Source organism: Vigna umbellata, chromosome 6 (genome assembly GCF_029865625.1).
Source record: "Vigna umbellata cultivar VRB3 chromosome 6, Vumbellata_1.0, whole genome shotgun sequence".
NCBI lineage: Eukaryota > Viridiplantae > Streptophyta > Magnoliopsida > Fabales > Fabaceae > Vigna > Vigna umbellata.
The window spans coordinates 36,517,582-36,530,510 of NC_142170.1; the positions used below are offsets into that span (position 1 = coordinate 36,517,582).

Genomic DNA, 12,929 nt, shown 5'->3' on the forward strand with positions numbered 1-12,929 from the left:
CATAATACATCATTTTCGTACGTCATAAAATGTCATTTCTCCACTAGAATTATTAACTTTTATAAAGAGTTTTAACAATAACTTACATTGAATAAGCTAGTAAGATAGATATATGTTATTATTACATGAACTTTGTAATACATGTCTTGTCTGAGTTATAGCCTATCATATCGTTAGCTCTATTAACTATTATATATTGAGGTTAAATATCTTTTTTAACCAAAATTCGTAATCATAAAGATATTTTAGAGATAAAAAGAATAAGCTAATAAACTTGTGTTAGTATTTTGAAGTTGTGAAAGAAATAGTTGATGGGGTAGAGAAAATTTGGATATAGTAGAATGTGAAAGTAGAAGTTAGAATAAGTGTATTTTGTAATTGTCTTAGTTCTGGTAAATGTTGTCTTACATCAAATGGTAGAGTACATGGATATTTATAGACCCATAGATTATTCTAAAACATGCTAGTCAGAACTTATGTGAAATGTTCTAGATTTTTACGTATGTAGAATGTTTTTGATTTTTTATTTCTATCTTAGGCATTTCTACAATATTTTAGAACTTTTATTACATTTTAATACTTCTATCTTAAGATTTTCTATATTCTTTTAAAATTTGCATTGCAATTTAATAAATCTTCTTAATGCAAATTCGGTAACTCCAAGCATAACGCGCAGTAGTTCAAATCTTGGTCTTGGTGACACCTTCGTAAAAATATATGAAATTTGGCTTTCTATTGGGCAGTACTCGAGTCGAATTTTTTTAGTTGTCTCTTCATCTCGATTGAAGTGATATTTAATGGCTGTGTTATGCTCTTTGATGATGGACTGGATTTTTTGCTATTGTTATTGTTGATTTGTTGTCGCAATAAATAATAGTCATTTCATCTTGTGGTTCACCCATTTCTTCAAGTATTCTTTGTAGTCATATTGTTTGACTCGTGGTTTCAACAGTTGCTACATACTCTACTTCTACTGTTGATTGTGCCATGATTGCGTTCTTCTTTGATGCCCAAGATAAAATACCTTGTCCTAGTGAGAAAGCGTATTCTGACGTACTCTTCATGTGATCCCTTGATCCTGCTCAATCACTATCTATGTAACCAATCATTCTTGAGTTAGTCATGGTTTTGTACCATATACCAAACTCCTTTGTGCCTTGTAGATATCTTAAAATTATTTTTCCTACTTCATAATGAACCTGACTTGGTTTTTGCATTAATCTTGATAGAAGACTCATACCATTCATAATGTCTGGTTGTGTGGCTGTGAGATACAGGAGACTTCCAATCAAACTCGTGTATTGTGATGCATTTGCCTCTTATGCTCCATCATCTTTTTCTAGCTTCTTGTTTACCACCAACGGAATAGCGACAAGTTTACAATCTTTCATCTTGAAGTTCTTTAATAGAGCTTCAATATATTTCTTTTGAGAGATAAATATACCTTCTTTTTATTGTTTCACTTTTATACCTAGGAAATAGTTCATCAAGCCAAGGTTGGTCATTTTAAATGTCTTCATCATGTCTCTTTAAATTCTTTCATCATCTCTATATTATTTCCTATATAGATAAGATCATCGACATATAAAGAGACAATGAGATGATATTGACTTTCTGTCTTAATATATAGTGTTGGCTCACCCTTGCTCCTCCTGAATCCTTGATCGATGAAGTATTGATCAATCTTGCTATACCATGCTCGAGGACCTTGCTTCAGGCCGTATAATGATTTTTTAAGTCTTAGTACTTTACCTTTATTGCCTTTGTTGATGAAGCCTTGTGGTTGTTCAACATAAATCTCTTCTTTGAGCACTCCATTTAGAAAGGCTTATTTGACATCCAATTGATAGATAATCCATCCTTTTTGTGTTGCACGAACTATTAAAACTCTAATTGTATTTAAGCGAGCAACTAGAGAAAATGTCTTATTGTAGTCGATTCCTGATTTTAATTAGTAGCCTTTGACAACTAATCTTGCTTTGTGCTTTTGTATAATTCCATTGGGATTGAGCTTTGTTTTATATATCCATTTCACTCCAATAATGTCTTTTCCATCAGTGCAATTTACGAGTTCTCAAGTGTTATTCTTCTCAATCATTTTAATCTCTTCTTCCATAGTCTTGACCCATACTTCTATTTTGATGCTTCTTCATAATAGTTAGGCTCAATCATGGCCGTATTACAAGATCCATATATGTCTACCAAAGATCTTAGTCTTCTTGGAGTGGAGAAAGTGTACCTTAATTTCTTGCCTCTTTTTTTTCTTCTTAAGATTGTTGCACTAGAACTAAAATGTTGCTTTTAACAACTTTTTCTTCTTTCAATTCTAAGAAGAATTTTCATCAACTTCAACATCTTGACTGATGATGAGCTTTTTCTTTTGTAGTTTGTAGACTCGATAGCCTTTTGACTAGGTGTTATATCCCAAGAATTTTTCTCGTATAGTCTTATCTTTAAATTTGTGTCTCCTTTGATTAGGAACATGTATGTAGCAGATAGATCCAAATACTCGTAGGTGTTTAGCTTATGGCTTTCTTCCACTACAAGCTTCAATAGGAGTCTTGTCATGAACTGCATTAGTTGGACATTTATTTAGAATGTAAATTGTACTGTAGGCTGCTTCAGCCCAAAAAGTGTTAGGCATACTTTTCTCTTTTACCATTGATCTTGCCATCTCCAGAATTGTGTGATTCTTTCTCTCTGACATTCCATTTTGTTGTGGAGTATATGCGATTGTAAGTTGTCACTATATTTTTTCATCTTCACAGAATTTTTCAAACTCACGAAATGTGTACTCCTTGCCACGATCACTTCTAAGTACTTTTATCTATTTTCCACTTTGCTTCTCTACAAGAGTCTTGAATTTCTTGAATACTCCAAAGACTTTTGACTTTGCCTTTAAGAAATAGACCCATGTCATTCTAGAGAATTCACCAATAAAGAGGATGAAATACCTATTGTTGTGATGTGAAGGCGTCTTCATTGGTCCACAAACATCAGTATGAATCAACTTTAATAAGTCTTTTATTCTCTATGCTTTGTCTATTGAGAATGGTAATCAATGTTGTTTGTCGAGGAGACATCCTTCGCATGATTCATTATTCTCCTTCGAGCATGGAAGATCCATCATCATGTTTTTTTTATAAGTTTTATGGCATGTGTGTTGAAGTGGTCAAATCTCCTATGTCAAAGCCATGAGTCATCAACTTCTACCTTCATGGCAATATTAGTTCCAGGTTTAAGCTTATAGGAAAGTTTCTACTTCTCTTCTCCATTTTTACTTGGCCAATTTTTATCATTTTATTGTCATAAATTTTTCATGTATCTTTCTCAAAATAAAGAGAATATTCATTCTCCATCATTTGGCCAATACTTAAAGGATTTCCTTTAAGATTTGTAACTAGGAAAACATCCTTGATGAATTTTGTACCTTTCTTTGTCTCCACCATGACAATTCCTTTTTGCCTCGAGACTTCACTATGGTGTCATTTCTTAGCCCAACTTTAACATTGACATTGACAAATTTATCAATGTCTATGAAGACGCTTTAATCTTTCGCCATGTGGTTGCTGCATCCATTAATATTTCGCTTTAAAAGATGTTTCTTCATTTGAAAGTTCTTCTATTTATAAGTTTTTTGGATAAATTCTTGTTAGACTAAGATTTTGACCTTGATTCTTTTGCTTTCTCTTTCTTTGTGTACAACAGCCATTGGATAAAGTCAATTTGTCAAAGCAGACATGTTTTTTCAGTCATTTGCTTGAAGTAGGTTGTAAGTTATTTTACACATGGCTTCAAGTAAAGAACATTCTGTGAATATCTCTTTTGTCTTTAACGTTCACTTCTTCTATTTTGATTTGAAGTTTGTGGATGCGTGTAGAATAGATCATCTGCAAAGAATATAGTAGATTATGCATACAACAAATATGTTTTTTTCTTAACACTTTTGTTGCTTTTGAATGTTGAGCATTTAATGTCATTTAATGTTTGCTCAGAATAACAAAGTGCTTTTTGATTTCCTATTGTTAAGGTAACATTTGACAATTATGTTTTTCTTCTATAGATGCCAAGCATTGATTAAAGACTTCATCGTCTGGTGAAGTAATGTTTTGGCTCATGGTATCGTTTAGATAGAGTAAACACTTATTGTGATTTTACCTTTTCAGACATACATCGTTTAACTTACTTTAAGTTTTCTCTTGGTGTTTTAAGTTTTAGTCATTTGGTGTGTTTTGTCAATGACATCGTCTTGACATGTTTTTTCTTTTAGAGCTAAATTGAATACCATTTAGGTATGATAAGTTTTATGCATGTAGCTTCAACTCTCTTAGATACTTTTGACTTGATATTCGTTTAAAATTGTGTTTGGATGTTTTGTCTTGGTTGTTTCTTGTATCCTAACATCCTAAGTGTTTTTCTAAGGTTTTCTGTGTTGGGGATTTTGGTTCTAAGTCTTGTGTTTTCATCCTATGTTGTTTTCATATTTTTCCATTTAATGTTATTTGATTAAACTTCAAAACATGAGAGCGTTTAAGCGTATAAATGGTTTTGTCTTAACATACAACGCATTTATTACAACATTAATTATTAATCCGTTCAGATAAGGAACTAACTTAACCATCATAATATCTTTAGCAAGTATAATCGATGAGTTGAAGCATATGAATAGCAAGGAAAAGAGTTGAGACCTGAGAGAAATTACTTGAAGTGTCGACCCATAAACTCGAAACATAAAGTAAATACTAGTATGAGGTAATTTTAGGTTTAGAATTTGTTGAGTAGAAAAACGATGCTAGAGAAAAATGTAAAGGGTGCAAAAGGTATCATCATCGTCCTATTATAAACCAATAGACGCATCCATCATGATTGGGATTAAAACTTAGAAAGGAAAATAGTCAAAATGAAAGTTACCGATTGGATGGATGTGATGAACAAATGATGATTGAAAAAACAATTTTGTAGTAAAAGAGTATAACAAAATTCCAAATCTTATTTGTTCCTTTAAATGTATCATTTTGTTTGGTAGATGTCAATTTTCATTTACATAAAACTTTTGCTCATCTGTGTATGTGAGGTGGGTTCTCCCAAATGGCCATGCCTACAGTGAATAGACCAACTCACATGCATACAAGACCAGAATTTGTGAAAACGATGTCTGAGCTTAGACAAAAACTATTGTTATCTTCTTCACGCTGGTTCAGACATGGAACCCTACACTTGTTGGTATATATAAAATTGTTACTCACTCAGAATCATATCATTGATGCTTAATTGGCAAGATGTACAATTTGTAAGTTTGGTCACAAGAATGAGTAGTCACAAGCATTTATCAAACACTTGGAAGTATATGTTGTCCACGGACTTGTCAGTTTATCAGCATCTAATTATTTTCCTGAGTTCATAAGAAAAACTCTGTTCACCTTTCTTAAACTACATGACAGCTTTAATCATGAGTTTTAATCCAACTGTTAATCATTTTTAGATATTGATGTCAAGTATTTAGATGCATCTCATTGTCCACTCTTGTAGTGCTAAAAAGACGTTATTGAACTGAAAAATTAACATTTTGATCTTCATTTTGGAGTGAATAAGAAAAAGAATCATTTGAAAATAAATGTCAAGTTAGTCGGCATAATGGGTACCTTGAAACTTTGTTCAAACAGATCTTGAAAAATTAAACAATTATATATATATATATATATATATATATATATATATATATATATATATATATATATATATATATAGGTAACATGTAGCATGTGACCTGTATTTGTTTTATACACTTTTGAGATTACATACAAAAGAAGCCACTTCATAACGGATACAAAAATTGAAAGGTGACCTGAAAAATTAAGAGGACAGAAGACAGAGCAAGATATCAGAAAATGAAAAAGGTGACTATAAACTAAACAGAGTTCTGTGTAACTATTTCTTTATATTAAATAGACTAACCATTTAGTGCGAGTTTCCATTTCATTGCATGTTCATTCTAATTTATTAATAAGGAATATTTTTGAGGTTGTCGGTGTTAAACATACCCCTGAAATTTAAGCTTAATTCTAATTTGGTTGCAATATTTTATAAAATTTGTAATTGTGATTCTAAGTTTTTTTAAACAGTTCAAGTCTCTTATCTAATCATCTGTAACTTTGGATTTTTATTTCTTTAGACAATTTTTATTATTTAAGTTTTAATTATTCATAACTTTGTGAAAATTTCCAGCTTCATCATCCATTGATTTTGGGTCTATCAGATGAGAATGGAGAGAAACTTGATACTCGGTAACTTTACAGTACTAAAAAAGACAGTAATTGCAGTGAGAGGGACACCAATACAAGTAAAAACTGAAAAAAGTTAAAGATCAAAATTACAATTTAGTCTAAATTTTATTAGAAAACAATAGACATGCAATTTGAACTTAACTTAAAATGTGTTCTTTTCGTTCATGTATTTTTAGAAATGTATTTGGCTTTATGTAAACGTCCGAATGATTTACATCAGAGATGAGAATAGATTCAATTTGGTAAGGAGGTTCTTCAACCCAATACATTTCATCTAATGAAAAGGTTAGGGTTGGTAAGCTATGTGCTGCAGAATTGCAAATTAACTCTGTTTGAGAGTTTGCATGGATTGAGAGAAAGATGCCATTATCAGTGACAGCTCCTTTCTATCTTTTATTTTATCAAGTCATATCAAATGTGGGTACTCCAACCAAATAACAATTAAGTTGGGAGATGTTGACCAGGTATTTGTATAAAGTCCTCATATTACCTACATAATTGTACTTTGTATAGATGCATGTTGATTTTTGGACAAAAAATTTAAATGTAGGTTGTTCATATTCGATCTGCACAACCTACACTCTGAGCTGGTCTCACTTGTGGATTCTGCAGACTACCTACAACTTATGTCACCAAGTCTAATAATACAATTTTCATTATTTTCATTGGTTATATTTTATTTATAAATTGAGCAAATTATTGTTATGCAAATAGATGTCAAATATCATAGCTGTATCCTGGCCTGTTCGTATAACCCACAAATAGAGATGTTTTACTTGTAAAACTCTGGTATAAGACAAACAGTATGTCTCATGTGAAAATGTGATAGAGATGAACCTCAGGGGGACTCAAAACAAAATCACTCAAGAACATTACTGAAAGAATGAATAAAAGTAGCATTTTCTATTACATTTCATACCTTTTGCTTTTAGGTAGTTTGGAGGAGCACATTTGTTAGGAATGTTCCTTCCCTATATAATATGACTTGTTAGACAAATATCATCACCACCGCAAAATTTGTCATCCAAACCTTTTCCAAAATGGTGTTTTGTTCTCTCAGGCCTTGGTTTGGTGTTATGCTCTATTCCCTCCTTATTCATTTTCTTTCGTTTCAACAATGTTTTGCTGATGGGAACTCAACACTGGTTGTAAATGCTTCCTTTGATAAGGAGAATGCAAGGAGAATTCCTCAAAGTTTTCATGGAGTGTTCTTTGAGGTATGCAACCTTCCTTCTCCTCATAAGCCAATTATTCTTACTCCCAATAAAATGGATAGTGGTGTTTCTTTCTTCATAGTGTAGTTTAAGTAAGCTTCAACTATTTTCCAAGCATAAACACATGATATTTCCCTTCCTACCAAGATCTGGCAATGACCCTCTTAAAATTTGACAGAAATTTTGTCTGAAAGACTTGTTTATGGCAAGACCTTTAATGCTAAACAGGTTTTTAATTAATGTGCAATAAACTGTATGATTTCAAGATATTGTATGATAAAGGCTACACGTTTACCTTCATTGCAGACATGCATGACAATTTTTGGCCCTCATCATGAAAAGCCGACTTTAAAATTGTTTGTGGATTGCAACAGACTAATCTCATTTATCATCCAAACAGAAGAATAAAAAAGTATCACAAAAAATAAACTAATCTCATTTCAATTTTTATAAATTCACCAGTTTCTTTGAATTAAATTTTCAGGAGATAAATCATGCTGGTGCTGGGGGACTATGGGCAGAACTTGTAAGCAATAGAGGTTATTTCCAAATCCATAAACTTTTCTTCATCTTGTCTTTTCAATCCACAGACTCTATTAGATTTCAGTATATATTTTAAGTATTTTATTATTTTTTTAGGCTTTGAAGCTGGAGGACACAACACCTTAAATATTTATCCTTGGTCAGTTATTGGAAATGAGTCATCCATTTCTGTATCAATAAACCAGACCTCTTGCTTTGAGCGTAATAAAGCTGCATTACAAATGAAGGTGTATTGTGGGGGTCTCAAACCTTGCCCATATGGTGGCGTTGGTATCTCTAATCCGGGCTATTGGGGCATGGTAAGAGAAATCATATGTACTTCCCATTCACACACACATTACAACTTTCTCTTCATATTTTTCTTGTATTTGTGTTATGTAAGTTTAAATCTTCGACATAAATAATAATGACAATAAAAAAGGCTCATTTAAATCACACTTTGTGTTTACATGGAGTAACTTTTTCATGTTCAGAATTTTGAGCAAGGAAAGAGATACAAGGTGGTCTACCATGTTAAGTCAGAAACAAAGTTTGATTTTCAACTTTCATTCACAGGTATTGATGTTATAAAAGTGGCATCAAATACCAGGCAAGTTCCTTCTTATTTAGAATTGTAGAGATTCTATAGCCTATACTCAATAAGCCATAAATCTACATTTTGTAGTGATTAAAATGACTAATACATAGTCCTTAACAGGCATGTTTTTGGAGATAAAAAATGGAATAGGGTGGAGACAATAGTGGAAGCAAAACATACTAATCACTATTCAAGTCTTCAAATAACCACTACCAGTGAAGGGACATTCTTGTTAGACCAGGTGTCAGCTGTGCCATTGGACACTCATATGGTTAGTAGAATAAACAATCACAACTTATAAATCAATAAATGTAGCTATTTATTACTTTAAGTTTATAGATTTAATTTGATGTTTATGTCATCATTTTAGTGCTTTTTATTCTATAGAAGTTCACCCTAAATTCTGGTATTTCGTGTAGAATGTATGAGTCACTAAGCATGGTACCTGACCATTTTGTTGCTAATGTATTATATTTCTTTACCTTTAAATCATTATCTCTCGAAACAGGGCCATGGCTTCAGAAATGACCTTTTTCAAATGGTGGCAGATTTGAAACCAAAATTTCTCAGATTCCCTGGTATGTCCAATTTCCATGTTCAAAGAAAGGTCTGCTATTCCACTTCATATTGTTGGGTACCAAAAGCTGAATTCTTACCTCAGTAACTCAATTGAGAAAATTAATAAAACAATTTATTAATAACTATAAATAATAAAAAAAGTTGTAAATGGTGAAAGATCTACACAAGGTCAAGTTATTCCCTCCCAATATGGTTTATTTCATATTCAAAGTGATATCATTAGGATTCAAATCTTGAAACAACTAGTGTAAGACACATGTCGTTAAACTTTGTGTAAAATAAAATTTATTAAGACCTAACAATATTTGTCAATATTACTGCATTAGGTGGTACTTATGTTGAAGGTGATCATCTGCAAAACAGATATCAGTGGAAAGATACAATAGGACCATGGGAAGAGAGACCTGGACATTTCGATGATATTTGGAACTATTGGAGCGATGATGGAATTGGTTATTTTGAATATCTCCAAGTGAGTATATATTATTCTTTTACAACTATGATTAAATTTTCCCTACTTTAGCTGAATAAATGTAATGATTCAATATTTCTTTAACAGCTAGCAGAGGACCTTGGTGCATTGCCCATATGGGTGTTCAACGCTGGTATATTGATGTTCTTCTTGCCTTAGCTCAAATTCATTCCCAACAACCACAACTATTTGAATTAATTTGTCTTTGTTTTCTACTTATTTGAATGTCTTATTTATAGGTATCAGCGTTCATGAAGAAGTTAATGCATCAGCCCTAGCTCCTTACGTGCAAGTACAGCTTTTTCTCCCTGCCCTTTTCTTCTTAGCATTTATGAATTTATATACACACATATTTATTACTGTGATGAAATTTTTTAATCAAAAGGATGCCCTGGATGGCATTGAATTTGCAAGAGGCTCTCCTGAATCAAAATGGGGTTCTGTTAGAGCTGCAATGGGACATCCTAAACCATTTGACTTGAGATATGTTGCTGTTGGAAATGAAGATTGTTGGCATTTTAATTATCAAGGTATGCAATTTAATTGTTTTTTATTATTCTTTGAGCACACACTTGTAAGCCATTAATGATAATATTTGTAGCAATCTAAAGATTGATGTATTAAACTATTAACACTTTTTTCTTGTTTCATTCTAGGAAACTACCTTAAGTTTTATGAGGCTATAAGATCTGCCAACCCAGATATTCAAATTATCTCAAATTGTGATGCTTCTAGTGCACCATTAAAGCATCCAGCTGACTTATTTGAGTTTCATGTAAAGATAACATTCTTACATTGTTTCTTGAACTTTCATTTTGTTGATTTTGCTTTAGCAGGTGTATTTATTTTCTTTTATTTGGTTTTCAACTTATCATCCTTCTTACATTTTACTTTTTATTAGATTTATACAGACTCCAATGACATGTTTTCTAAGTCCACTCGGTTCGATCACACATTACGAGCTGGTCCAAAGGTTTGATTAATCTTGAGTTTCAATGAACACCATTCATAATTCATTCTTTATGGATTGTTAAGTTATGCATAGTCTGTTATGTGAGTGCTCAATCTATATGGTTTTACAGGCTTTTGTGAGTGAGTATGCTGTGTGGAAAGAAGATGCAGCAAATGGAAGTCTTTTGGCTGCCATAGCTGAAGCCGCATTTCTTATTGGACTAGAGAAGAACAGGTTTTCTATAGCCCTTTTTTTATTGTATACTGTTTCCGTTTTATGAAGCTTTTTTAGCCTTAATCATACAAAGTTTTTCATTTATATTATTTTTCTGATGCAGTGATATTGTCCAGATGGTTTCTTATGCGCCACTTTTCTCGAACATAAATGACAGGAGGTAATTTTCTCGTACTTTGTTGCTGTGAAATCTTCTAAACTTTATCTTATTATTGCAACATAGAATTGGCACTTCGAAAATTTCTTGTGATAAACTATTTGTACACTCCAACATGATTCTCATAGTAACATGAAACTGTCTAAATGTGTCATTACAGATGGATTCCAGATTCAATTGTGTTTGACTCTTATAAGCTCTATGGAACTCCTAGCTATTGGGTGCAGAAACTTTTTATTGAGTCCAATGGAGCAACATTTCTTGACTCAACACTCTTTACAACTTCATCTAATAAACTTATTGCATCTGCAATTATTTGGGAAAATTCTACAGAGAAGAAAAATTACCTAAGAATAAAGGTAAGAGGTACCCTTTTCGACTAAATTGAAACTGATATTGCTATATCTAAATGTCCTTAAACGTGAAAGACTACAAGCATGTCTTTAACTAGATTAACACCAATTGATACTTTTATCTTTGATCAGAATTTCTATTTGCTGAAGCTGCTTTTCACTAGCACTGTATTCACTAGGAGTTACTGATTTTGATTTTGCACAGGTAGTAAACTTTGGAACAGCCACAGAGAGTCTTAACATTCATATAAATGGGTTGAATTCAAATGTGCAACAATTTGGTTCTACCAAAACAGTTCTTGCATCAACTAACTTATTGGATGAGAATTCCTTCTTGGACCCCAAGAAGGTACTATTTGGCTTATTTGTACTTGCTATATTCATTACATACAGTTGGCCATGTAAACTAATCCATGCCATTTCTCATTCGTTACCTTCATCTTAAACACAGGTGGTGCCACAAACAAGTTCACTAGAGAATGCTGACAAGTACATGAATGTTATACTCTCTTCCTATTCAGTGACGTCACTAGATTTGCTAATATGATCAGAAGCTAGTCACAGCATAGGAATAGTTTCACTGAAACAAAATCAAGACAACATTTTTGTTAATGTTATCAAGAAATGTAATATATGTCAAAGAGTGGCAAATGTTATGTGTCCTTTCCTTGTCCCAAGTTGTGCTACCTGAATTGGACCTGATCAACCCACATGCATAAAAGAACTGAACTAGTGGAAATTTATCTTGAATGTTAGACATAAACTAAACCTGGAAGGCTAAACTTGTTGGTATGAACTAAATATATACAGATAGCGATTGAAAGTTGAACTTCATCCTAAATTATGCTTAACTGCCAAATGATGTACTATATATAGTTCAAATCAATGTTCTGAGGTATTTGTTTAGTCATGAGAATTTATCAAATCTATGATATAGCATATTGGCTACTTGTTAGTATCTGCAACTTTTTATTTTTCTGTTGTGATAAAAAAATATTTCGTTCACCACCTTTAAACTACATGATAACCCTATGGCATTAAGTGAATTTTTTTTTTTGTTAATTTACATGTTCACCATAGTTTGAGGAAAAATTATCTGAACAAAAGAAAAGGAAATCCTTAAAAAGATGTTAGTCACGAAGATTTTTCCATAAATACTTTTAAGATAGAGAAATTAAAAAAAAAAGCATAATATGAACTTTATAATAAAGAAAAGTTAATTTGTGTGTGTGTGTGTTTGAGCAAAAGAAAAGGAAATCCTTAAAAAGATGTTGGGCATGAAGATTTTTTCATAAATACTTTTAAGATAGAGAAATTAAAAAAAACATAATATGAACTTTATAATAAAGAAAAATTAATGTGCGTGTGTGTGACTATTATGTTTAATTTTCGTTGTTCTTTAAATATATATATATATATATATATATATATATATATATATATATATCTATCATTCTTAAAATAAAATAATTCTGATTACGCATCAGCATAAAAGAATTTTAAGCTCTTCTGTGAGCAAATGGAAACATGGATTCGTCACAACTATAAAGAAAAGCATAGACCT

The 12,929-nt window shown here is 31.8% G+C and overlaps 1 protein-coding gene across 2 annotated transcripts; it reads left to right on the plus strand.

The window, feature by feature from the left end:
• The first annotated feature begins 6,519 nt into the window (after positions 1-6,519).
• On the plus strand, positions 6,520-12,281 carry LOC124848471 (alpha-L-arabinofuranosidase 1-like). 2 transcript variants are annotated; one of them, XM_088092954.1, is made up of 18 exons: positions 6,520-6,748; positions 6,835-7,501; positions 7,983-8,037; positions 8,138-8,340; positions 8,515-8,630; positions 8,739-8,889; positions 9,127-9,196; positions 9,524-9,669; positions 9,757-9,802; positions 9,909-9,961; positions 10,055-10,199; positions 10,326-10,444; positions 10,571-10,642; positions 10,752-10,855; positions 10,959-11,015; positions 11,173-11,371; positions 11,571-11,714; positions 11,817-12,281. In XM_088092954.1, the coding sequence occupies exons 2-18, from the start codon at positions 7,325-7,327 to the stop codon at positions 11,910-11,912; spliced, it is 1,953 nt and encodes a 650-aa protein (XP_087949080.1). In that variant the 5' UTR covers positions 6,520-6,748; positions 6,835-7,324; the 3' UTR covers positions 11,913-12,281. The 2 variants fall into 2 exon arrangements, with proteins under 2 accessions (XP_087949080.1, XP_087949082.1); XM_088092956.1 differs by having other exon boundaries at positions 6,520-7,501.
• Positions 12,282-12,929: the final 648 nt, after the last annotated feature.

Coding starts and splice junctions, on each gene's coding strand:
- LOC124848471 (XM_088092956.1), top strand. CDS start 7,325: ATGGTGTTTTGTTCTCTCAGGCCTTGGTTTGGTGTTATGCTCTATTCC. Junction 10,856..10,958: donor ATTGGACTAGAGAAGAACAG/GTTTTCTATAGC, acceptor TTTCTGATGCAG/TGATATTGTCCAGATGGTTT. Junction 11,715..11,816: donor CCTTCTTGGACCCCAAGAAG/GTACTATTTGGC, acceptor TCTTAAACACAG/GTGGTGCCACAAACAAGTTC.